The sequence below is a fragment of the Neofelis nebulosa genome, chromosome 13 (assembly GCF_028018385.1).
Source record: "Neofelis nebulosa isolate mNeoNeb1 chromosome 13, mNeoNeb1.pri, whole genome shotgun sequence".
NCBI classification, from domain to species: Eukaryota; Metazoa; Chordata; class Mammalia; order Carnivora; family Felidae; genus Neofelis; species Neofelis nebulosa.
The window spans coordinates 67,999,673-68,027,475 of NC_080794.1; the positions used below are offsets into that span (position 1 = coordinate 67,999,673).

The window sequence follows — 27,803 nt, forward strand, 5'->3', positions numbered from 1 at the left end:
CTCCAGTCTCAACTCTTCCAATGGGTCCTCTACCGTCTCACACAAGTTACTCACCACCTCAGTACTTTTACCTTCTCTGATTGTAAAATACTGAAAAGGTACAGTCTACCTAAGTGATGGGAGAAAATGATGGAAGAGATGTGTTGAGTGGTCTGAGCTACTGAAAGACAAGAACTTTTAGTTAAATACTTGGTTCTTAGGGAGCTGTTGCTGGGTCCTGAGCTGGGGCTTAAGCACTTTTGATGCGATTTTATTGTGGGTGTCTAGTTCAGGGATTTAAGCCATTCAAAATACAGATCCAGAAGCATGAACTTTCAGAGATATGGTAGAAGAGAACCCAGTGCTATCAAGTTTGAGAAAGAAGAATATGATAGGCACAAGTCATCAGCTAGGCCATCAAATCCCAAGCCAGAGCATACCTTGGACGGAACTGGAAGAGAATTACATCACAACACCACATATGATCACGTGACACGTATATGTACACCCAATTTAAAGCAAGTTAGGTATACCAAAATCCCAAATAGCCAACCAAATAAATTAGGAAGCTGAAAAGGAAAGATAATTCAATTTTTTCCAAAAGATTTACTACAACTGTGTACACATACCTCTGTGTTGCTTAAATGTTGGCTTATATTATAGGTGGTCAACCAGCTGGCCAGTTGAGGTTAAGAGAAAGAGTAGATGATATCAAGTTTGCATTAGGATATGGTACCCACCAAAATATCTGCCATAAGTAAAAATTAAATATCTTGTAAATGATTAAAAGTCAGCAAGAAAGTATAAATTGATTACAAAAGTTTGATGATGTAGACTGGTGCTGACCAAAAGAATTATAATATGAACCAAAAGAATCATAATATAATATAATATAATATAATATAATATAAGAATAATAATATATAATTTAAAATTTCCTAGTAGCTACATTAAAAATAATTTTAAATGAAAACTTAATTTTAATAAGATAATTTACGTAACCTAATATATCCAAAATAGTATCATTTTAACATGCAAGACTAACCACATTTTAAGTGCACAGTAGGCACAGGTAGAAAGTGATTAGCATATTGGACAGCACATCTGAAGAACCATTATGAGCTCAGTTGGCAATTAAAAAAATATTATGTATCTACAAAGGGGTATATTGTAATTCTATCTGAGGCAGTAACTACACACAGCATTTGCCTAACATCCTCCTGAGACCTTTGGGTGGAGATAGGGCTAGTAGTTCAGCAGTGTTTGGGGGGTGACGGATGGAGAGAGGACCGGGGGAAATATCAGGTATAGTGGAGGATCAATATTATTCATAAAGAATTGTATCTCATCTGCTTTCAATTGAAAGGCAATCAGAAGAAGGCAGCATGGATGGTTTGGTTAATTACTCCTGACATACAGGGTGAAAGAAGACATGATATAATGATGGTGGTGGTGACACATTTATATTTTGTGGTTTTACCAGAATGTTGATTATATGCAGTCTTACAGATAGTGGAAATAATATTTTCCGTGCAGGTCAGGACTGTGGACAAGCTCTTGGCTTCATATGCTGGGATCACTGATGAAGTGAGATGACATGGCATCACTATGTGCAAAGATGCTCTTGTCCTGAAAGGCCACACTGCTTTGTGAGGAGTTTTCCCCATGCCCACTTCTTCTCTGAGCTGATTTTTCCTCAGCAGGATTTAACAGGCATTTCAAATTTGTGCTTTGGAATTGGCATTTGTGTTGAGTGGGAAGTGAAATATTAGTAAGGAGAGAAAATGTGCTGTGCAAGAGCCCCGTGGCTTCAGAGCAAGGGCTATTAGGTATTAAAGGATGGAATGATGTCCTGCAGGTCGAGGGAAGACAGGAAGAGGCTTCCTGATGAATCAGAGTTGGAAGTCTGATCTTCTAGGTGATGGGCATTGAAGAAGGCATCTTTTGGGATGAGCACTGGGTGTTGTATGGAAACCAATTTGACAATAAATTTCATATATTAAAAAAAAAAGAAGTCTGATCTTCTAGATGGTTTTTGGTACAGAGAAAACTGGAGATGGCCTTAGATAACTCCAAACAAGTCCCTTCCTCCCTCACAGAAAGGAACACTTGCTTTTCTTACTTCCCTCGTCCAGTGGGTCAGCCTCCTTCCCTCTTGCATGTGAGTCACACATTGATTTTTCTTGGCTAGTTTAGACACTGATCTGATCTGTGGCTCACCAGGTAGGATCAATAATAATGTTTAAAGAGCTGCTCTTCCTCAGATGGAGGGATACCAGTTCCTCAGCATTTGTTTGGCTTCTTAAAGGGCTGTCTTCTTTGAGACTCAGTGTTTAGGAGCAGCTGTGCAAAACGTCTCTCACTCTAGCTTTCTGGTATCCTTTTCTAACATGCACACACACACTCACCCCACACTGCCAACAGCTGTCAATACTCTTTAGGTACCGGAGAATTGTATCTAACAACTGCACGGACGGGCTGAGGGAGAAGTACACGGCCAAGGCCCAGATGTGTCCCGGAAAAGCCCCTCGAGGCCTGCATGTGGTGACAACCGACGGGCGCCTAGTAGCAGAGCAGGGGCATAATGCGACCTTCATCATTCTCATGGAGGAGGTAGGTGTTGTCCTGGGTCTTTGAGGTCATAACTCACTGCTCCCAGGGAGGGAAAAAAGAAAGAGGATGTATCCCCCCAGGTGCCTGTACGAGAGTCAATGGTCAGAAGACAGAAGGGATAAAAGAAGGCTTGGACATTTAGGGACCCTGTTCCCTCCATCGCTTGGCACAGACCTGGGCTGCAGGAGACCCACTTGGCTCAGGGCAGATGCAGATCTGGATATGTTCTTTGAGATTCCCCTTTAGGGCCTGCTTTGTTGAAGGAATATTTATCACCATAAGACCATATGCTCTAAACTTTGCCAGAAGAAGGGAATTCGTATTTTTTCTGTTGCTCCCAGGAGCCTCTTTTGCTTTTTTTCCTCATACTTAACCCCCTGATTAAAAAAAGCCCACAAGGCTTTCAAAGAGTCTTGAGAGTGAGGGTGAGTGTGGGGGAGGATTATTGCAATCTTTTAAACATATATGTATAAAGAAGGTCACATTAGTTGCTTTTCCATCAACTGGCTGCTCCATTATTTCACTTTTTAGTGTCTTCTGCAATTAAGGCAGTAAAATCAGCCTGCATCCATTCATTCCAGGGTGGAAACAGCTCTGTCTTACGCTTCTTGCTCCCTACATGAACTACTTTATCCCTTTCCCAAACCAGAGAGCTTTTCAGACACTCCTTGCTGAGGAGGTGGGGCAAAAAAGCTTGCCTGATTTACAAAGACCTCTAAATGTGTATGCAAATTGCTTTGAGCTCTTCAGATCTTGGAAAGAGACCACAGCAGGCCTGGAGGTTTTTTTTGTTTTGTTTTGTTTTGTTTTTCCCCCCCAAATGTGAATACTTTAGAAACCTTTAAAGTCTGGGCCATACTGAACAGGATGGTGAAGGTTCCTTATCCTGGGTTGACAGATTCTTCAGCCTTCGCCCACACTGGGCACTTGAATTAAAGGACTTTAAGATTCAGAGGAGGTCACTATCATATTTCCACTAGGGAGTTTCCAGGACCAGTACTATAAAAACCTTCTCCTGAATGGATGTGAAGAGCCATGATCTTATCCATTTGAATTGCCTCTAGTTCATTTCCACTTCAATTTATATTCATAAACCCAAGGGTAGTTAACATTGTGCAGGGGGCAAGGGAGCACCTATCAATATTTCATTCACATCTGGGTTGCCATGGGGGAAGAGATGGAACATGAAACTGTGATCAATGCACCTTCACTGGACAGAAGGATTGGCTCATAATTCCAAAATGATGTATATCCTTTTTTTAAATTTCATCAACTATGTTTGCAAACAGAGAGATCCAATTCTTCTTTTTCATCGAGGATCCTTGTTTTGTGGTCAGGTTCAATTGCATTTATCCAAAGCGCTGACCCAATATAGTGGGAGGAAGAACAAGGGAGGGTGAGCTTCAGTATCCACTCTTAAGAAGCTGAGCATCGGCTTGGGGCGTTCGGATGACCTCACCAGAACTGATGGCATCATGCCTCTAGGTGTCTCCCAGGGGGCTCTTGGCCTTCCAAGAGACAGAGGGATCTGTGAGCTGGGATGATTGGAAAAGGCTTCAGGGAAGAGGGGCTTAGGCAGGTTTAGGGAAACCCAAGGTCAGCAGAGCACGGATGTAATTTTAACTGGTATGTAGTATCCATGTGTAGCCTGGGAATAATCATCCTACCTCACAGAGTTATTTTGAAGGTGTGGTATAGAATATGTGTTAGGTGATAAACATAATGCTTGGAACATAATAATAAATATTAAAACATAGGAATAATTATATATAGTTCTAGCATTGTAGTTGAGAGCATTAGTGTTGAAACCAGACTGGCTTGGTTCAAAATTGGTCTCTTCCACTACTAGCTGTGAGTCTTTGGTCTACTTATTTATTTTTGTCCCCATTTATAAAATGGGGAAAGTGATACTTTCTGCATTAGAAAGTTGTGAGGAGATCAATTGCTTGGAACTGAAAAGAAACTTTGTAAGTTAGCTGTTACTACTATTGCTGTTATTCTTATGACACAGGAGAGGAATATTAAAGCATGTGTGTGCCTAGAACTCCCTAGAGGCTTTACCTTGTCCCCTTGGGCCCATGTCAGAGGCTGCCCTGAGCTTGGGCTTACGGGGACAACAGATCCATAGGACCTCCCCATGATGCCCAGTGGATATCATATAAGAGTCTGATGGTTGTGTGCAGGGTGCTTCAGCCCTGAGAGAGTCTCTAGGTCCTCAAGAGGGTGATGCAGAAGGCACAGGACCAAGCATCCAATAGGACTCAGACTGGACATGTGAGTGAGCCCAGGCCCACTGCTATTCCCCCCGTGCAGGGTGATCTCCAAAGGACAAACATCCAGCTTGACTTTGGGGATGGGATTGCAGTGTCCTATGCTAACTTCAGCCCCATCGAGGATGGCATCAAGCACGTGTACAAGAGTGCGGGCATCTTCCAGGTGACGGCCTATGCAGAGAACAACCTGGGCTCAGACACAGCTGTCCTCTTCCTGCACGTGGTTTGTAAGTAGCATGAGCCTTCTCCTTTCTTATGTTCCTCCCAATTGACAACTGGTGTCAAGACTTCTGGGATGCAGAGCTGAGACTAGCTTTGGTATGACTGCCACCCTTTTGTAATGGCCCAAGTGGAGAGACTGAGATGTGTGCTCATCTGTGTTTCAGTTTTCTGACACCGAAGTAGATTAAATATCTTGAAAGTTTGGGGGATAGCATTACCAACTGGCCCCTCCTTTTCAGTCCCACTACGTCCTGATGGACGTATGCACATGCAGACACACATTCAGGTGAAAGTCATTTCACTTTGCTTTGGAGAGTCCTAAGAATATAGGAAGAGGAAGCTCACCTGGTTCACGGCCACATGGTCACTTCTAAGCTACTATGAGTGAAGGCAGCCCGAATCAAAGTAAATTTCTAATCTCTGTTGGAAGAACCAAAGAAGGTTTAAAGAAACATGTACGGATTTTTGAAAATGTAGAACTGAGCACACAAAAGAACCTAATTCTTATGTCCAAGGTTACTGTAAGTTCACTCCTATCGTAAACAATTCTAAGGACTCTCCAAAATGTTTTTGTTGACCTGGAACATATTGCATTACTATTGACTGTCGCTTGGCCCAAATCAAAACAACAGCTGAAATTCCAAAGTACTTTGTGTGTAATGAATACGTTTTGTGTATTTGCTATCCTGGGACTTAATTCACGTAAAATGAAACTTAAATATTATGATTTTAGCATGTTGGGTCAAGACATGTTATGGGGCTGGTATTGATTTCCTATGCCTTTCTCAGTGATACTCATGGGCCTAAGGAATTCTGTGGTTCTAATTTATATACCCCATGATGTTTGGGGAGTAATATGCTATATATGGTAAAAATTATATGTCCCCAAAGAGTCTAGGTAAATGCAAGAAGTATCTCCACCTCAGTGATGATGTAAACTCCACTTTATAAGCTGCCTACATTTAAAAGGTTTCTGGAAAACAGTAAGCTATCTAGTCATCTAGCATTTTAATCATAGTGGTAGCACAAGGGCCACCAGTGATAGGGGAAGAGCACTGGGGGACACCTGGATGATAGATCAGTTACATCGCTAAAGATGCCAGGATACTTGGCCACAAGATAAATTATTTCTTCTCTGGATCTTCTGAACTCCAATTTCAAAATGGCTTAATTCTAACTGGTACTTTGCCTCACATGGCTCTTGTAACAAATAGGAACTGTAAATAAAACACCCGATTATTTACTAATTTATTCAACAAATGTTTGTTGGATCTGAATATATGTAAGGCATTCAGCAAGGCACCGCGGAAGTAACAATACAGATATAGCCTGAGTCTTGAAGACTTTACATTCTGGTGGGTGAGGGCAGGTGCTGCTAGAAATGGGCCATCAATAGCCCTAGTGGTAATAACCATACTACACCAATTATCCTCATTCTGTGCCAGAAGCACCAGATCCAAAACCCAGGTAGGTGGCATGCAGGGTGTTCGTGAGTCAGGGTTTAGAACAAAGGGACCTCTGTTTGAAATCTGATTATATCCCTTTGTTAAACATCTAATACTGATCAACTTTCTTACTCTACAAACTTCTGATTGCTCATCTTTAATAGTTAGGTTATAGGGAAGCTATGAGAATCAAATTGGATTATGAATATGGTTCACGGGTCCCCAGGACCACCCCCTTGGGTTTGTTGATTCACTAAAAGGACTCACAGGACTCAACATATTGTCATACTCAAGACTGTGATTTATTACAGTGAAAGGTGACAAAATAAGATGAGCAAAGGAAAAGGGCCAGAGGGCAAAATCTGGAGGAAGCCAGTCGTGATCTCCAAAGAGTCAGCCCCTATCATGGTGCCACCCAACATGGGTAATTCCTCCAGCAAGGAGTTCTAGAAGCACATGAGAAGGGCTCTTTACCAGAGAAGCTGCTTAGAAATTCAGTACCCATGATTTTTTGGGAAGGACTGGTCAGGTAAGCATCTCCTGCCTAGTGTATGCCAGAATTCCAGACACCCTAAGGAAAATACATTCTCAGCATAAACCATATTGTTGGCATAAACTATCTAGACATAGTGAACCACTCTTAGCAGTTAACTGTTGAGTGGAAATACTCTCAAAGCCAAGTTTCCAGATGTTATCAAGAGCCAATCTTGCACACAAGTCTTTCCAAGGATGGCAATTTCAGGTCTATGTTAACATTTTTCTGCACAGTATGCAAAATGCCACTTAACCACCCAGCTTGGCACATGATGAATGTTACCTGTTATAGTAATTACTAAGTACTACCTACTAACTTTCTGCCTGACACTTCTGCTGCATTTAAAAATGAAGACAAAGAGGGAAAATTTACTTTCCTCTCTCCCACCCATATTCCTAATTCTAACAATAGTGGACCTTACCCGAAGGGTGCAAAGACCAGTGTATCTTAGTGGCAAAAATCACAACAGCAAGGAACTGATTTATACTGTGGGTTATGTGCATGAAGGAGGAAATGTTCCTTGAAACTTTTATCATGCTCGTAATTCCCTCCAAATCAATCATGGCTGCATTTACCAGACAGTTATTATAGTGGAAACTGCTCTTGGCCTCACCTTGGGCCATTAGCTAACAAAAGTAGTTGTTAGCCACCCATAATAACCAATCTCGCACAAATTATTAGATTTTTATCAAAAAGAGCACTGTTTGACGGTGAGGATTTTATGAGTTGGCTGTGTTCCCTCCTGAATCCTTCCTCTCTCTTCTCTCTGGTCACTGGTATATCCCTAGGTTGAAGCCCAGAGCATCTGGTTCAGGTTCTTTGCCCTACAAAGCTATTACATGTTGGGGTGCCTGGGTGGCTCAGTCGGTTAAACATCCGACTTCGGCTCAGGTCATGATCTCACGGTTTGCGAGTTTGAGCCCCGCATCGGGCTCTGTGCTGACAGCTTGGAGCCCGGAGCCTGCTTTGGATTCTGTGTCTCCCTCTCTCTCTCAGCCTCTCTCTCTCTCTCTCTCTCTCTCTCTCTCTCTCTCTCTCTCTCTCCCTCTCAAAAATAAATAAACATTAAAAAAAAACTATTATGTGTTGTTGTTCCTTGAAATTCTGTTTACCCAAACATGCTTGTCTTGAATTTGGAAAAAAATGTGATTATGTTTGATGGTGTGCCAATTCATGGAAACTGTATCCCTTTGTTTGCAATGAGTTTAGGGAGAAGAATATCTCCTTTTATCTTTTTGGGCATCAAAGTACCTGACAGTGTGTAGCTGGGCCAAGGCCCTTGAGTGACAGAAAGCTGAGAAGAAGTGCCAGGGCCACAAGCCATTAGCAGTATCATCACTTAACTGTGGAAAGACCTGGGATTCTGATGAGCTGGCCAGGGGAATAAGCTTCCTGCATTATGAGGGAGGGATATAACAGGAGAATTGACTTTAAGGGTAAATGGTCCCTTTCCCAGCAGGGGAGGAATGAGCTCTGTATCTGGGCACAGAGAAAGACTCTGGGGTGTTATTGTAAACACAGAGTTCTCATCTCCCTCCTAGGACATGGCTGGCTGGGGGCTCCTTCCCACTGTCTCATTCTCCTCCCCATGAATCAGTTAAACACAAACAACAAAGAAAGGTAAATCATATAAGGTCCTAAAAATGAGTAATTAAGTCACAAAAGTAGCCAGTGCTTTCTCATAACTTGTGGGTATTTGTATTTTCACCAACAATTAAACCATACAAAAATAATTGAGCAGAATTTCTTATTGAAAATAGTTAAACCTTCGGGGGTGCCTGGTTCAGTCAGTTAAGCATCCAGCTTCAGCTCAGGTCATGATCTCGTGGTTTGTGAGTTCGAGCCCCATGTCGGACTCTGTGCTGACAGCTCAGAGCATGGAGCCTTCTTCAGATTCTCTGTCTCCCTCTTTCTCTGCTCGTGCTCTCTCTCTCTCTCTCTCAAAAATAAATAAACATTTAAAAAAAATTTTAAGGAAAATAGTTAAACCTTTAGCCAAATGTGTACTTGAAGTGACAAGGTTGAAATTATTTGCTAGAAGAGACTATTTGCTGGAAGAAACCTTGAGGGTTGTATGTCTGTGGTCAGGTCAGAGAGCTGTAATCAATGAGTAGTTTCAAGCTGTAGATACGCAGGTCCTCGAACACGTGTTGACTGTTTAGGAAAGTACAGCATGGACAGTGGCAGGCAGGCCTGACTGCTCTCCTCCTTTCAGCATTTGTCTTTACCCAAACACCTTCTCCCTCAGCATAAATCTACCTACAATACCGGCGATGCCCAGTGAGACTCAGAAGAACTTCTGCTGTCTTAGAGGGACTTCTATGCAATGGTACACAGAGACAGCGATAGTGGCGGTAGAAATAGTCCCCACCCAGAATTAACGGGATGGTACTTTTCACATCCAGATATCACATTCACATGTTCTTATTCCTCTAAGGAAGATGCGGGACGGTGTAATGGTAAGGGACTGTGTAAGGTCAAGGCTCTGTAAGAAAGAGGAAAAGATCATACAGCTACATTTAAACCAGACCAGAAATGAGAAGAAGCCATCTGTTTTCTTCCCTTTAAACCGAGCTGCCTCCAAAATAACCCAAGATGTAAATAGTGAAGGTTGAGTGGCCTGAAAATTGTCCCACCTATGAGAAGAACTCAAGGCCCCCAACTAAAAAGATGTGGGGACTGCAGTCTTGACTTTTAGTTATTCTTGACACTATCGCGATGGAAACCAGGAATATTTGTGCTAGCATAGTGTGAACAGATAATGGAATACTTTAATTGGGTTTGGTTAAGTAGCAAGGATATAAAGAAGGGAAAGGAGGTAAAGGGAAGGAAGGAAAAGAAAGAAAAAGGAAAGGAAAAGAGGAAGGAGTGGAAGTGGGGGGGAGAGGAAAACCCCACAGAGTTAAAAAAGATAACATATCCACCTCACAGTGCAACACTGACCTGTTAATGTTTTCCAGCAGCTTTTCCTCTTCTCATTTTATTTTGGAAATGAATTAAATTAAAATCCTCATTTATTGTGAGTAGGATGTGTTCATATATTTTCTCTGACTTGCTGTTTATATCAATTTTCTGCAGGAAAAAAAGAGAAATTTGCTCACCTTTTTGCAAGCAGCTTTTTTATTATTTGGGAATCTGGAATTTGTTTCTCCTTTGATTTAGGGAGATACACATTTTCCTTTTTGTAAAACGGCCTTGCCAGCTTCTGAATGACGCCCACTGAGTATTGCAGATGATGGGCATAATGGCGGATTGTTGAAGAGGATGGAACCAATTAACAATCAAGGATAATGGAAGAGCCCTCCATATGATGCGCTGACCCCACATGACAATACAGGCTAATTGTCAGAAATGAAAGAGACTGCTGTTTATCTTCCTATTTATTGGCTAAGTGTCTAATAAACTGGCTTTGTCCTTGGATTGGAGGTTCATAAGTATTCATGGTTAGGCACATCAGATGTAAATGTATTTCGGATGTCATTCAAAAAGTCTGAAGTCTGATTTATGTTCCCTTTTATACAAGGTGCTTTATTTCAAGCACACACCCACATCTCAACATTTGTGAGTTTGTGATCCTTGTTTTACTATAGTTTATGGTAATAGGGGTTAAGATTAAGAATCTGGGAGTGCGATGAAGTTCGTTTATTCCCAGGATATAAACACTCATGTTGTTTTCCTTGTTCCCACAGGTCCCGTGGAGCATGTTCATCTCCGAGTTCCATTTGTTGCTATAAGAAATAAGGAGGTCAACATCAGTGCGGTTGTGTGGCCCAGTCAACTGGGGACCCTCACCTATTTCTGGTGGTTTGGCAATAGCACAAAGGTTCGGCCCTTTCTGATCCATGTCTGAGTAGATCTGTGCTGAATTCTTCTATCTACCAGCGTCCATGTTGACGTTGGGGACATCAGAGATGTGGGCAATAGGGAGTACTTCCTGAATCTGTGAATCCACATAATTGAATATCACATACGTCTCTATACCAGATTCATTATTATAGTAGGGAAAGTTCAAACAATCCTGAGGAAGAAAGAGTACTCTGAGAAGCTATACAAACCTACTTCCATAATCAGTATTTCTAAAACTTCATTTGCTCTATTTTTTTTTAATCCTGGGCTCTCCACTCACTAGCTATGTAAAGGAAGCCACTTAGCATCTCTGAGATCCCGTGATTCCATCTGGAAATGTGAATTATATCTCTAAATACAGAGATGTGAAAATCAAATCAAATAATGCATGTAAAGAACCCTTCTCCAAGACCTACTAGATGTTCTTAGAAGCCCAGGGTTTTCTTTAGGTTCTTTTTTAGACTGATGCTGCCAAGCCTCTAAGAAGGGGACTAAGAGGGCTAAACTCTGAACTTGGCACATCCTCCCTACTCCCTGCAACTGGTGACAGTGATACTTGTGTCAACAGTGACTACACTTGTATAATAGGAGCTGGGAGCAGTTAGGCTGAGGGTCTCTAAATGTAAGGGCTTCATGTTTTTCTCCATTCCTGATTTTGTCTACATTTTGCTTGGTCATTCTTGATGTGATTGGCATTAACCATCTTAGACCTTTCATTTTTAAAAAGTAAGAAAGATATCATATCACACTTGGAAATGCTGGATATCTCAAGAAAGGGGAAGCAAATATTCAGTTCTATGTAGTAATTCCTTTAAAAAAGAAATGAACAATGATGGCTTTGTTTGTTTCGAGATGACCAAAAAGAACTTCAGTCCCTGCATGGTAAGAGTGGGAGATGATTCACCCTGCTCTTTTTTAGGGAGGCGGCATGACATTGTGATGAAAACATGGACCTTGGAGTCACAGTGACAGTGCCAGCTGTGTGAGCTTGATGAGGTCACTTGACCTAAAATTTAATTCAGTCAGTGCAAATTGGAGAGAATAATGCCTATGTCATCTTAATTGTTGTGAAAATTAAATAAGATGCTATGTATCTCCCTAGTACATGCTAGGTACTCACTAAATGGATGCTTTTTATAAAAACTTGGAGTTAGGATGGGTTGATAAAAGACAGACTTATGGACCCAAGGGACCCTTTTCTGTTTGCATTGTTCATGCTGTATACTTTCAAGTCAGTTTCTTAATATAGGTTGTGATGCTTTTGCATTTCTGGAAAGATTATTCACCAGAACAAGAGATACAGAAGTTAGTTATTAAGATCCCCATTTGGTACATTAGAGAAGTGAAGTTCCCTGCGTGAGATGAGCATCCCAAGGTCAAACATCTGGTTAATTGTGGAGCCAGGTCTCCTAACTCCCATCTACCATGCACCACCCCAGTCTCAGGATGCATTGGCTGCATCGCTCTGTTTGTCTTCTAGAGGTTACAGACCCTAAAATCTTTCTTCAATCACCAGCAGGCATATATAGTGAAAGAGGAAAGAGAATCATTTGGGAGGAGAAAATTAGAAACAGAGGATTTTAAGTGCCTTTATCTGCTGAGAACTTTTGGCTGTCAGGCCAGGGAATTCTTTGCTGTTAGTGTTCATTTACCAGGTGATCTTTACTGAGGCTGCTGTGCTCAAGGAGAGAAGTTCTTCGCAGTTGTCAACACAGTGATTTACTCAGCAGCCCACAAGGAGCTGGAGACACAGTGTTTCTCTACAGCACCATTTTTCCCCTTTGAATATGTTTTTTTTTCCTTTGAGTATTCTAAGACCTGAATTCTAAGGCTTTTACTAGTTACTTAATCTAGTCTAGTTAATCTAGACTAGTAGTTTATCTAATCTACTTAATGCAGTTACTTAATCTAGTTTCTTAAATTTTGGTAAATAAACACAGAAGTGGGCAAAGTGACTGGGGAGTCAGGTTTCTGTTTCTCTAATGATTATCTTTGTTTGCTTAAACAAATCGCCCGATCTAAATATCAGTGCTTTTTCTCTCTGTAGAGCAAGGATACTAATATCTAACCCACAGACATCACTGAGTTATTATATGAAATATACATCTAGCTAATCTATATTATGCCATATTAGGAGAAGGGAAATTTTAAATTACAGAATGGCATTACAGTTTTGTTTTGGTTTGGGTTGGTGGTAATCTGAGGTCTTCTTTGGTTAGGAATTTCCACCTATAAGCTTGAGCATGAAGTGCTTCACAAATGCCCAGAATTGAGCAGTTTTAAAATAATAAATCTGGGTTGCAGTCCAGAATCAGATTCTTCTTGGCTGTATGTGTATAGTCAATCATGCAATTTCTCTGAACCTCAGTTTTGGTCTTTGTAACATCAGAGTAATAATAGTAGTAACTATTAGTAACTAATAGTGAACAAGTAGTAACCGGTAATAATTAATATTAGTAACTTAGATGTACTTAGAATATATCTAATAGCCCTTGAAAATATCAGTCAGGGTGGTGCTTGTCATTTGCATCAACGGCATCTACATTTCAATGGTGTATGTGATTTGGTTTCCTAGATTTCTCTCCCCCATCTAAGAATGGTTATTTGGTCCAGGTGAAAGAGATATATTTTCAGTTTTGTTTTGTTTTGTTTTGTTTTGTTTTTGCTAGCACCATACCAGAAGCATATCAAGAGGGCCTCATCGCCCAATTGATCCAGTGAGCATTATATTTGACTGGCAAGTTAATGAGTGTCTTTGAATGTTTTGGTGAGGGCTCTGTCTTGGTGCTATTTGGTTCCCATTAACTAGCAAACTGATCTGTAAAAAGAGATAATACTAATTTTTTTAATGTTTATTTTTGAGAGAGAGAGAGAGAGAGACAGAGCACGAGCAGGGGAAGGGCAGAGAACGAGGGAGACACGGAATCCAAAGCATGCTTCAGGCTCTGAGCTGTCAGCACAGAGCCTGATGCGGGATTCAAACTCATGAACCATGAGATCATGGCCTAAGCTGAAGTCGGACACTTAACTGACTGAGCCACCCAGGTGCCCCAGGAGCTAATACTAATTTCAGGCATTTATTTCTACTACAGCTTTGTAGGAGGCTGTTGATACACATCATTTTATTTAATCATTAGAACATTACTGATGGAGAAAATTATCCCATTTTTCAGAGAAAACACTTAGGCTAATAACCTTGTAAAGTAATGTTTTATGGGTGTGTGTGTGTGAGAGAGAGAGAGAGAGAGAGAGAGAGAGTTGTGACTGAGTGAATTATGCAAGTATACCCAGATGGTCAAATTAAATCAAGAATCAGTTCACCCCTGCCTTTATACCTAGCTCTTCACTCGGTGGTGTCAGGAATAGAGGAACACATACAACATTGTCCCTACCTTCAAGGAGATCAAAGTTCAAATGAGAAGGCATGATGAACACAGATGCAATGATTGGCGAGCCCATGTGATGTACAAGTAAATAGAAGAGAATAAACATTCCTCAAATCCAACAATAGTCTCATATACCTACAAACCTATCACAGGAGATGTGAAATTGCATCAGTAGCTCCATAGATCTTATTCAAGAGCCCATATTTTGTGCTAGATGTTTTGAGGAATACAAATCTGTGTAAATTCCATTTGTTATCTTTAAGAAGCGATCTTTTGGAGAATATGAAGGCATAGGTACTATAAGGGAAGGTGGTAGGGATGTAATATTATTGGCCCAGTCAAGCAGCCTAGGTGGTGATGGATGTACACCTTGTTGGTCATGGAGTGAGTCACATATGAAGTTGGTCTTAACCTGGCATTGAAGAAACAGAATTGAGGCAGAGAAGGGGAAAGAGATTTGTATGGAAAAGTAAGGAATGGTTGTATTCTGTGTAGACTGATTCAGACAAAACAGAGACAAGACACTGAAAGGTAGGGAAGATAGGTGACAGGTGGCTTTCAATGGCACAAATGGATGTTTTTTTTGTTTTTTGTTTTTTGTCATAGAAATTCAGATTTATGATAGGATGACAGAAGATAGAATCAGATTCATGGACAGTGATACTTTTGATGAGCTTTTGATGTGTTTGTGTGTGTGTTGTATGTTTGAGTGAATTTTTTCCCCTATGAATTTTCACATTAATTCCTTAGTCCTAACACCTGTATAGATGCTATTTTGCTGGTCTTTGTGTATATTTTAGGGGTTTTTTTTACATAGGTCTAATCACAGTATATCCTCAATTATGTATTCTACCTTTTCAGCTTCATATGATGAACACATTTTACATGTAGCTATATAATCTGCTGAAGGTTTTAAGTAAGGCAGGCATAGTCAATGCATAGTCTTTCCAATTTGGGAATGGTAGCTTTTATAAAAGTATATATTTAAATTGTAGAGGTTTTATTATGTTCAATATTAACTTGACTTACAGTGTCTAGGAAACTGGTATAGGCTGCATCCAAAGGTTTCCCTGAAGCTCCTTGTTCCATTAGTCAAGTGGAAATGTCATAACTAAATAGTCACTCAGAGTTTTGTCAATATCTTTCTGGGCTCAGTGGATAATATGTGACCTGTCACACATGAGGGATTCTCTGTGGGCAGGGATGTATCCCACAACCCAGGCAGGAATGAGGTATTATTCCAAAGGGTCTCACTGTGGGCTGCCACTGCAGCTTGGACAAGGCACAGAGATAGAGAAGTCAATCGGCTGCCTGTTAGATTTGTAGGGCTCTGAAAGCCCAATTTGCTGGGATTAACAGAGGTCTGGCTTAATAAATGTGTCTGCTTGCCTAATAGATTTAGTAAATGAACCTTAAAATACTTGATTTAATTTAGCATTGCGCACTAGATATCGGTAGCCAACAAAGAATTCAGGAATCCTGTTGAGTGTTCCAGGTTTGCAAGGAAGGTGAAATCAGCCATGATGCCATATCAACTGATGAAAAACAAAAGCAATTTGGAAAACAAAATTAGCTCCTGCCTCTTCCCTAGTATGGAAGCTTGTGGTCTGCCATCTGGGGACCAAGTGTTCCCATTCAGCACTATTTGCTGTGACTCAGAGCCCTGACTGGCTGGTAGGATAGCACACTCTCTCCCACCACAGATGGCATTCCCTTTGTCCTGCAGCCCTGCACCCTTGTTTGGCCCCTGGATCTCCTAGGGAAACAGCCAGATGGAGAGAAGATCAAATATTCAGGGACGAGAGGAATTTCACCACTCTCAAAAGAGGTGCCTTTGCCTGACAGATTGCAGCTACCCAAGTCTAAGGTTACAGGAGTGTGTAGAGAAAGGAAGGGGGCACAAATAGACCACTGACAGCTAAGGAAGATGACAAGGAAGTAGTGAACGTTTCATGAAGAGAACACTGTTAACGTAGAAAAATGCCTGGTGATGAGAGGTGGGAAGATGATAGCTGAGGGTAGAGAACCAAGATGGAGGACAATAGAATATAGCCACGACCAGAGAGTCATTCATGGAATCAGGAAAAGTAAAATCATATTGACTGTTCCTTTCATGTTTTCTCTCCCAACATCTTATTATGGAAAACTTCAAATATACACTAAAGTTGAAATAATTTTACAGTGAACATCCATATACCCGCCGGCTGTAGCTACCATTAACATTTACTATGCTTGTTTTATCACCTGTCTGTCTCTCTTTCTGTTCTGTCCATCCATCAATCAATCTTAATTTTTGACTTATTTCACATTTAGACACCAATATACTTTGTCCTCGATGCTTAAGCTTGCAAGTCATTAACTAGAGTGCAGTATTTGCTTCCCCATGACAGTGTAAAATGTATCAATAATGAAATGCACAAATCTGAAGTGTGCACTTTCTAGGTTTTGAGAAACACATTCACATGTAACCCAAACTCCTGTCGAAATACATAGTATTACCATCACTCCAAAAAGTTCTCTCATTCCCTTTCTTAGTCAATACTCACCCCCAGTCCCCAAAAACAACTGCTGCTTTGTTTTCCATCATAGGTTAGATTTGCCTGTTCTAGAACTTCATCCATATGAATTCTTTTATGTAAGGTTTCTTTCTTATAGGTTTGGGATTTATCCAGGCTGTTGTATATACCAGTATTTTTTTTCCATTATGTTCATTGTGTGAATACACTATGGCTTTTTTATTATTTTCCTATCGGGGAGTTCCTGGGATGTTTCCATCTTGGGGCTATTATGAATAAGCTTCCATGAACATTTTTGTTTATTTGTGGACATATGTTTTATTTTCTCTTGACTAAATTCTCAGGACTGAAATTGCTAAGTCATAAAACAGAAAATGGTACAATTACTTTGGAAAAATTGTTGCAGTTTCTTATAAAACTAAACTTTTCTCTAAGTTGTTGTGTCATTTCACAGCCCACCAAAAAATGTATGAGAGTTCCAGTGGCTCTGCATCGTTATTAATGTTTTATATTATCATTTTTAAAGAAAATTTAGCCATTCCGTTGGGTATGTCCAAAAAATATGACTAGGTAATGAAGCAGTTGAAAGTCTTCTAACAGATAAGATGGAATGGGTTGACCAGTAGGGACTAGAAAGTTTGCCAAAAGCCATTCATCAATCCTCTGTATTCTGATTGTTGAATAAGTTCTCACAGCTCTTCTGACCCAAAGCTTTCATTTAACAGATAAAGTACGAAGGCCCATAATGGGGACAAACTTTGCCCAAGGTAATTTATTACAACATTAATTTCATAAAGCCAGAGTTTCAAATCTTTGTTCTTCTTACACTAGAGATGGCAGTTCTGTGGTGTACATATTGTTATTCCATGGTCATGGCCAACACTGGTGTACTGAACCCAACTTGACTTCAGCTTCCTTCTCAACACAGGACACTAAACACCAACCATATGCCCATGGGAGTTGACATACATCACAGAACCTACTTGCAACTGATTCACTGTTTTATTCAGAAGGCTGTACCTTTGTGTATATTGTTGCTGAGTCTTAATACTTGAACTCTGGGATCTGTCCTTAGTTAAAGGAAAGAGTGTATCATCTATTTCTACACTCACTTCTTTCATGTAGCAAACAAAAAAGAAAGTGTGTCACAAGCTTAGGACAATATCTCTAATCTTGCCCAACTCCACCTATCTGCCTGGCCATAAAATAATGGAATTACAGAATTTTATTTTTATTTTATTTTATACTTTATTATTTTATTTTATTTTATTCTATTCTATTCTATTTTATTATTTTATTTTTTAAGTTTTAATTTAAATTCTAGTTAACTAACATACAGCAAAATATTAGTTTCAAGCATACAATTAAATAAATTGTTATTTTAAATTCCAGTTAGGTAACATACAGTGTAATATTACTTTCAACTGTACAATACAGTGACTCAACACCTCCGTGTGTTACTCGCTGCCATCACAACAAGTGCACTCCTTAATCCCCATCACCTATTTAACCCACCACCACCTCCCTTCTGGTAAACCATCAATTGGTTCTCTGTAGTTAAGAGTCTGTGTCTTGGCATGCCTCTCTCTTTTGTCCCCCCTGTGCTCATTTGTTTTGTTTCTTACATTCCACACATGAATGAAATCATATGTTATTTGTCATTCTCTGACTGACTTATTTTACTTAGCATAATACTTGTGGTGCAGTGGTAGTCTGTCTGAGTCCAGAATTTTAAAGCAGAAGAAATCAAATTATGTTTCAGAAGCCCACTTGAAAATTGTGAGCTAGAGAGGCATTCCAGTCTTGCCGCAGAGACACTGCCTGAAAGCTGCATCTTTGAGCCTCTGCAGGGCTCTGACACACATATCTAGGCCATGTCTAGTTTAGAGTGCCTGCGTGTGCTGTGTAAGTGCTGACCCACACTCACCCCCTTAAAGAGCTGCTCTATGCATCCCCAACTGACTACATTCTTGGTCTCCATCCCATTGTTGTCCTGACATACAGAGAGGAGAGGGAGTCTGCTCATCTGTGTTTGTGACCTCTCTTTAAGAGCTGCCTTACAGCAGCCTTCTCCTGTTATGTCTTATCTCATAAACAACAGGAACTTGGACAGGCACAGGCTTAAGATGACCACTGAATAATGACTCTTCAACCTCAAGATCTTCATTTCTTCTCTTTGATAAGCACCTAATTATATCAAGATCCTAATTCTCAGGAAAGTAATATAATTATTCTGTTTCTATCCTTGGGAAACTCCATATGTTATGAAAATAAAGAAGAAGAAAATAACTAAAATGGTCATAGATGTGTATGTTTATATGTTTTCCAGCCTACTTAAAATGCTAGGAGTGCCTGGCAATGGAAAACACAGAATAAAACAAAAAGCCAGTGATCTGACCATGCATCCAACTTACATATATATTCTACTATATGAGGGCGGTGTACCAATGATGGAGATACAGAAGGATGGGGATACAGAAGTAAATAAAGTGTGATCACCTCCCTGAAAGGTCTTATAGTCCAGTGGCATATAGGAGAAAATGCAGTTGGCACAGAATATTGGAGGAGAAGAGAAATAAATGATCTGTTCCCAGAGCCAGCTGGAATATGTTACTAATGTTGCTTCTACTTGGCCCCTGGAGAAGGACCAGAGTGATGTGCAAAATCCAGAGTGTCCAATCTTATCTTCATCTTTCAGGATTACATCTTACAGTCCATTTCAAGGATATTAGTACTCTTCCTGGATACAGGCTATAATCACAGTTTTTGGAAGCTATGAAAAGTCATTTTCTTTTTCCCTTTTTCAAGTGAGGATCCCTTGGGGATACACAAATACTATGCAGATTTGTGACAGTCTGAGATTTATAAGAAAGGAAGAAAATCTGATATCCCACAGAGGACTAAATGGGTATTCCTACTCTTGTCTTTTAGCCCCTCATTACCCTGGATAGCAGCATTTCCTTCACCTTCCTGGCGGAGGGAACCAACAGCATCACTGTCCAGGTGGCTGCTGGAAATGCCCTTATTCAGGACACAAAAGATATCGCTGTTCATGGTAAGCCCTAAAAATTGTTCTGTGATGCCCCCTCCTGCTCAACCAATCCTCTCTGCTCACCCTGATGGCAATCCCTGACTGCTCTGGAAATTCCCCAGGCTGGGAAAAAATTACGTAGGTCAACAAGTTTTCCAAACACACTTTCTACCTTGTTCCTGAATAGACACTGAGGTTAAGAGAAACCGGCACAGAATGGCATAGAAAAGCCCTTATTACTCCCCTAGAAGTAACTGCATCACATCCTGACAGGGTTCTCATTAGACAAAGACATATCATAAGTGGAAGGACACCAAGCTAGAAAGACTATCATAGAAGCATCTAGATCTGATGTCCTGCTAAAGTATCTACAACATGTATGCATCACCTACCATTTGTGGCCATGGGCACCAGTGATCTCAAAAGAGGAGTCATGGCCCCTGACCTTGCAGAACTCATAGATAAGTTACTGAGATTAACTACACATAACCAATTATTGGAAATTCTAACATCCTTGGCTGCAAAGGCTCAAAAACAAGGCTAAGAATATGAGGGCAGAGCTAGAAAGAAGTGTGGTAAATAGGGCTACCATGCTGTTCTCAATCCTGGAGAACCATTCCTAGCTATTGAATTTATTTTAATCACATTTTCTTCTAGCACCATCCCACACAACCTCCCCCAGGCACCTAAAGACTACTACTATACCTGGGGTTTTCTAAAAGGTTGTACTAAGGTATGTGATCCTCTGACTCAGACCATATTTCTTCAGCCTCACTTCAGGTGGGTGCCTTTTCCTACATCTCTGCAAATTTGATACTCTGGCTCTCTCATCAGGCAGCTGGAAGCCTTTTTTTAAGCAAACATTGTTATTGAAGTGTACATTTTTTTAAATTTTTTATTTTAGAGAGAGAGAGAGAGAGAGCAAGTGTGAGCCAGGGAGAAGGGCAGAGGAAGGGAGAGAGAATTCCAAGCAGGCTTCACACCCAGTACAGAGCCCAACACAGGGCTCAATCCCATGATCCTGGGATCATGACCTGATCATGAAATCAAGAGTCAGATGCTCAACTGACAGAGCCACCCAGGTGCCTCTATTGAAGTATAGATTTAATGCAGAAGAGTACACAGATCATAAGTGTTTAGTTTCATGACTTACCACAACATAAACAGACCTCTGTATCCATCAGCCAAATCAAGAAACTGAACATGGCCCACACCCTACACACAGGGTTTCAATCTAATTCCCTGACAGTTTCTAGGAGGAAGGTCACAGGAAATGAGGGAGGGCAAGTGACAAGTTTCCATTCAAACAAGCACAGGTTGTAAATACTTTATCGTTGGCTCTACATGATACCGCCAACGGTAACAAATGCCTCCTTCTTCTGGAGTTTCATATTTATCTTTCATTTCAGTTAAGATGCTAGGAACTCTTACCTGGTAGGAGCACAAATCCACTTCCAGTCACCAAGCTCCACCTTCTTTTCAGAAGCCAAGAAACACACTGGTAAGAAGGAATTTTAGTTGAGGCCACGTAGAAGACTGGACCCTTTCCCTAAAGCACAGTGATCATGCCATCTGCTAATCCACCACCCCTATCTCAGCCCCACTCACACACCCTCTCTCCTTGCAGAATACTTCCAGTCCCAACTGTTGTCCTTCTCTCCAAACCTGGATTACCACAACCCTGACATTCCTGAGTGGAGGCAAGATATTGGCAATGTCATCAAGAGAGCTCTGGTTAAAGTAAGTTGGTTTTATCTTTGCTTACGTGTTAGTGTATAAGGAAAAAAAAAACAGAGTGTCTGGTCTAGAATAAATTTTCATGGGTTAAAACCACCATTCTACAGTTATATGAGAATTCTCTGTAAAAAGAGAGACAAGAATGAGGAGGGTAAAGCAAGGATGGAGGGAAGTGGGGACAGTGGAGGAGAGACACAGAGAGAGAGATGGGAACCAGTGTTTGAGGATGGGAATTGGCCCTGTCTGTATACCAAATTTTTCTAAGACAAGAGCTTGACCCCTTTAATGAACTAATGGACGGGGGCACTCATTGAATCTATACAGATATTATCATTCACTAGGCTTGTTCTTTGCCCACCAAAGGGGTTTCTTAACCACATATTTGGACTCACAAGACTACCATTGGCTATACGTGACAATCAGAAGGCTACAAGCCAGAATAAAGAACATACCTTCAGGGTAATAGAGTTCTAGAGTTAACCCAAGGTCATACTGGCCTTAGAGAGCTTTGAAAGTGTTCTGTTAACCCTTTTCTCAGAATTAGGCACCAGAACATAATGATGAATACAACCTGGGTTTTCAAATGCAGAGATAAGTCTAACATGATTAGTTCTATGGCAGAGGCATGGTCAGCATTACAAAAGAGCATGACGAAAAGTAGGATTCACTCTACCCAGACAAATGCAGGATTAGCACATTATTTGTGATTTGATAAATACTTGTGAGCTATTAGGATGGTCTTTGCAGGGAATACTTGAACTCTGTTTTAAAGAGCACATAATGGTTAACAGAGTTTGTGGTGTCTTTCAGGTAGAATGAACAGTATGTGCAGGCCATGGACTATTGAAAGAGTGGAGCGTATTGGGGAAATGACAGAGTTTAGTGTAGCCAGTCTATAGGTTCTAAGGCAAGTATGACTAGACTTGAGCTAGAATGGTTAGGGCAGCTTGTGAAGCATCACAGAAGCTAAAAGGGGTCTGACATACATCTGGTAGGCAGTGGGAACTGGATTTTCTTATTTAAGCAAAAAATACTGAGAATAGATTCATTTATATTCAGACCCTCATTTTGGTAACAGTGCAGAGGTTGGGCTGCTGAGGTAGGAAGTGAATAAGGTAGGGAATAAATTTCACAAAAGATGACCAGTTAAAAGAGTGCTATAGTTCTCTAGACCAGAGATAACAAGATCTTGAAGAGGAAAGATTCAAAAGCCAGTTAGGAAGTTGAACAGTAGAATTGATGACTAATAGAATATAGTGTGAATGAGAGGGAGAGAGAAGCTTTTTGATTCCAAGAGGAGAGGGGTGATGGCCTTGCCCTTAGGCCATGTAGGAGAAACATGCTTGAGGAATGGTAATAGTATGATCTTGTATGTGAGTTTGGAGCACATGACGAGCAGTTGGGTGAGATAACAAGGGGAGTTGAAACTATGGATCTGAAGGTCAAGTGCATGTTCCCCCTGAAGGCAGAAATGTGGAGCAGTGACTGTGGAGGTGATTAGGCCCCCCAGGTGACTGGGATGCAGGGCAGACATGAATGCCAATGCTCCCCAAGGCAGAGGAGGACAATCTAGGGAAGGACCTGGAGAAGGAGCCAGAAGAAGGAGCCAGAAGAAGAAGAAGAAGAAGAAGAAGAAGAAGAAGAAGAAGAACGAGGAGGAGGAGGAGGGGGAGGGGGAGGAGGGGGAGGAGAAGGAAGAGGAGGAAGAGGAGGAGGAAGAAAAGAGAGTGATTTAAGAGAGCATTTCTATGGGGAGTTGTCTACCAGATGATCTTCATTTGAAATCTTTTTACAAAAACATTTTTCATAGAAAGGGATGAAAATGCCCCTAATCTTGTGTGCCTATTCACAGTAACATCCACAATTCTGTTGTATTTTATATGATTGTGTTTATTAAAAACATACTAACTTTTTAATAAATGACTTGGTAATTGTAATAATAATACTAGTAAATAATAATGATCAGACATGTCGGTTGATGCCTGGAGGCATCAGGAGGATCTGTCCCTCAAGTGTCCCTTTGGATGGGATTAAGTGAATCTAGACAGATGGGTCCAGAGTCTCTCCAAGGTTGCTAATTGACTGATACCCCCTGAGACCACTATTCCCTGGGACAAAGGGTCAGCCCAGCCATTGGGTGATCCTCTGTGCTTTGCCCTCCAGAATGGTCTCTGGAGACTTGCTTCCCCTGGCTGGTTAGTATGAGGCCTTCTTGCCCCATAGACTTGAACACCAAGACTTTCAGCTACTTCGGGTCATGCGTCCCAACAGGAAACCGAGATGTCTGGCCAGTTCCAAGGGATCCTCTGTGTCTGGTAGACTCTTCTGGTTTCTGATTGCTGCTTGTTAGTTCTCTGCAAGTTGGTGCTCTCACTTTTATCACGTCCCTGGGAACGAACTCCCATCTGTGAGCCTAGTCCCAAATAGGAATCAGAGCTGAGCAAATGGAATACAACCCCTCCACTTCTGTTCAGTCTAGCGACTGTTTACTGAGTCTGTACCCTGTGCAAACATCATCAGAACAGTGAGCTAACTACAAAGACTCCCAGGAACGTCTGGGTTAGCATTCGTAAGAACCTCTCAGGGAAAAGCTTATACCCGCCAGATATATTCATGTCACAGGTGAGATGATCTAAGTCCCTGAAACTTGGTAGACATGGTGTCTGGAAGTGTCGGCATGAGAGACTAACATGGAGGAGGTCGCTGCCAGTGGATATAGTCAGGGGAGACTTCTTGGAGGAGGCAGGGATTTCTGACAAATCAAAAACTACCCTATTTGGATTGGCAGCAGAAGAGGAGGTGTTCTGGATAAAAGACCTTCAGGGGACACATAGGAAAGAATAACCATACTCTTTTCCAGGGTAGGGGGAGCTCAGAGTTTTGTTCTCTTCAGGAATTTGCCTCCAGAGAGGCACTTAATTTTAAGTTTTTATCAAAAAGTAATATAATCCTTTTATTAAACACTCAGGAATAAAAAAAGTTTCACTCACGATCTCAGCATCTTAACACAACTTTTAGTATTTTATTTTGCTTTTTTACTCCTATACATTTTTATTTTTATAGGGTTGTAACCAAAGAAATATAAGGAAATAGATCAGAATGCAGCTATCATAAGTGTTTTTCCATGTTGGCTGACTGTACTAATTATCATCGTAATGGTAAAATAACGTTCTGTTCGATGATTATACCATTATTTACTTATTTTTTTTGAAAATTCGAGTTTTTCTCTATTTATTTGCTATTACAAATAATGTTTTTCTTCCTGTGTGTGGCTTTTTCTATATTTTGGATCATTTCCTTAGGACAAACACTCCAAATTACAGTTACTAAATGAAGGGTCTGAATATTTTTATGGCCTTAAAGTAGTCTTTTGAAAAGCAAATCAGCAAAGTGAATTGATTTGTAGGGCTGGCAGCAACAAATGAGGGAGCCTCTTAAGCCTCCCCGACATTAGTGATTTTAACTTAAAAAAAAAAAATCCTGCTTTTGTAAGTGAAATAGGGCTTCTTGGTTTTTTTTTTTTTTTATTTGCATTTCCCCACATTTGCTTGTAGCCTCTTATTCCTTGTTTGCATTGCATATCCATGTTTTTGCCAGAAGCTCTAGTCCTCTTAGTGCAGAAAAATGGAAAAGAGGGGAGGAGCTTTAGCCACTGTTCCCAGCAACCAATATTTTGAAAATCATCATAGTATTTGAGTTTCAGGATAAATGTATGTAAGAGCCAAAGGAGGTAGTGAAACTAATAATAGCACTTCTAAGGGGAAACAGAAAGAAAGCCTAGAGGAATATTGGAATGTGTGCCTAAAATGCTGTGTTTAAAAAACAAACGTAAGCCTTACACCCATGTGCACCCTGCTCCTTGTGGTTGACTCGGGGAGGCCGGCTGCTCCCGGGCTCCACTCTGTGGTCTGAACGTCCCTGCAGGTAACCGGCGTCCCGGAAGACCAGATCCTAGTTGCCGTGTTCCCTGGTCTCCCCACTTCGGCAGAGCTCTTCATCCTTCCCCCCAAGAACTTGACGGAGAGGAGGAAAGGCAATGAAGAGGACCTGGAACAAGTAAGTAACGGAACACTTGGCCAGGACACTTGCCTGCCCCCCACAGTCTGAAGGCACACAGTGATCTTTCCAGCCACGAAGGGAGGGGAGCTTTCTCCCATAGGCCCAGCAGCCTGTGGGTCTGCACAGCCCCCAGGGCGGTGCCAGCAGCCAGCCTGGCAGAGAATTAGCGCGAGTGCACAGACTGGAACATTCAGTGCACAAGAAGGGAAAGCGTCCCTGGCAGCACTCATTCCAACAGTTGGCATCCCTGCAAACTTACTTGGGTCTCCCGCCTGGTGACCTGACCTGGGGGAGACACAGGAGGGGGAGGGAGGAATTTGAGTTTCCTTTTCTATTTCTAGGAAAATGTGCTTCTTGTCCTTAAACATCCCGGTCAACCTAAGTTCTGCTTCAGGAGAGAAAATGAACTGCTTCTAACCATGTTTCTTTGGTGAGAGATGGATTGCTTCATCTTGCCTTGACTAAGGCAGCAGCGTGTCCAAAGGGATGGTGATTTACTGTCCTCATCAAATGGGCGTGTGGCTCCTGTGATGGGCACACCGTTCTTGAAGTGAAGGGGCCGGTTTTCCCTCACTCACCTACTGCCCCCACCTTCCTGTGATGCTCAGTCAGGAGAAGTAAATGAAAGTGACAGTAGGGGGCGCCCGGGTGGCTCAGTGAGTTAAGCGTCCAACTCTTGGTTCCAGCTCAGGTCATCATTTGTGAGATCGAGCCCTAGGTCGGGCTCTGCACTGACAATGCGGAGCCTGCTTAAGATTCTCTCTCTCTCTGCTCCCCGCCCCGCTCATGCTCTCTCTCAAAAACAAATAATTTTTTTAAAGTAAGAATGGGCTTCTAAACATCAGCACAAATCATGCATTTGCTCCCACCTGAGGACATCTTCTCTGTCCCTATACTACTCACCTGGCCATCCCCTCCTCCATACGGCCATCCACAGTCATCCTCCAGCTGCACAGATACCAGCACAGTCCATTTCTCTGGAAAATGCAGCAGATCCTTGCCTTGTAGGGCTGCATAGCGAAGTTGGCCAGAAATAAATTCAGCTTCTCAAAGCATACATCACTTTTACAAGACCTCTTTATTCTGAAATAGCAAGTGGCATGTGTGAACTATATTTGGAAGCTACAATATCCATCCATTTAGATAAATAGGTAATTACGGTGATGAATAGCAGCTGTGATATTAAGGCGCGTACAGCCAGATAAGAGTTAGGGACAACAGCCCAAGTCGGCCTCGGCTTTCATGTGGGAATTACAGAGTGATTAAATCGATGTTATGTGTTCTGAGACTTGCTAGGGAAAAGTAAAGAGGAAAAATTATCCCATAAAAAGAAGGCAGCTTCTGCTTTGATGTCTGCCTTCAATTGTCTCCAAAAGAAAAAAAAAAAATAGAAGAATGGGCTGGGGACATATATGCCTGCTTTAGTCCTGGCAGGGGTGTCTCTGCCCTGTGTGTGTTACTTCATTAGATTAAAGAACTAATAATGGGTTGATGTTCTTTCATTGTAAACCATAATAGGTTGTGCTATGGTGAATTAGAAAGGCATGGATGAAAAAGCACCGAACCAGGAATTGAATGAGATATCCATGTCTGTTATCAACTGTAATTCACTAAGTAACTCTGGACATACTCTCTCTGTCTCACTCTCCTCTCCAGCCCAAGCGAATACCACCAACTACTTCCCTGGGCACAGAGGGCTCCCAAGGGCCGTGAGAACCAAATTGATGAAAATGTCCCAATATCCTCTCTTCTGATTGAACGTGGTCACTGTTTGCTTATTGACCCTGGTTTCTTACTCCACGAGGAAGCGTTATTTCATTTCATGTCTTCCTGTGAAACTCTCTCTCTCTCTCTCTCTCTCTCTCTTTCAGATTGTAGAGATGCTGTTTAATGCTCTAAACCAAAACTTGGTTCAGTTTGAGCTGAAGCCAGGGGTTCAAGTCATTGTGTATGTCACGCAACTGACATTAGGTGAGTGCCTGCTGGAATCCAGGGGGAAATGGGAAGAAAAGGGAGGAGATAATTAGCAGACACTTCTCCACAAATCCTTGAAAATAGCTTTGAGGGCAGGGCTCTTTTGTGTAGTGATGGTTACAAGAAATATTAATCACATCTTTCTTGGGGCTTCCTGTCAAGGTGGAAAGAAGACTTCATTAGAAGT

At 41.3% G+C, this 27,803-nt stretch overlaps 1 protein-coding gene across 3 annotated transcripts in view; it reads left to right on the top strand.

Moving 5' to 3' along the window:
* SORCS3 (sortilin related VPS10 domain containing receptor 3) overlaps positions 1 to 27,803 on the top strand; it is a 596,149-nt gene that overhangs the window by 558,303 nt on the left and 10,043 nt on the right. For 2 of the 3 annotated variants that reach the window (XM_058697711.1, XM_058697710.1), the window contains 7 exons: positions 2,421 to 2,592; positions 4,906 to 5,092; positions 10,757 to 10,890; positions 19,747 to 19,870; positions 21,474 to 21,586; positions 25,508 to 25,639; positions 27,514 to 27,613. In XM_058697711.1, coding sequence (XP_058553694.1) covers positions 2,421 to 2,592; positions 4,906 to 5,092; positions 10,757 to 10,890; positions 19,747 to 19,870; positions 21,474 to 21,586; positions 25,508 to 25,639; positions 27,514 to 27,613 — 962 coding nt within the window. Of the gene's footprint in view, positions 1 to 2,420; positions 2,593 to 4,905; positions 5,093 to 10,756; positions 10,891 to 19,746; positions 19,871 to 21,473; positions 21,587 to 25,507; positions 25,640 to 25,983; positions 27,479 to 27,513; positions 27,614 to 27,803 lie in introns of those variants that run through there. The other variant, XM_058697712.1, reaches the window with a different exon arrangement.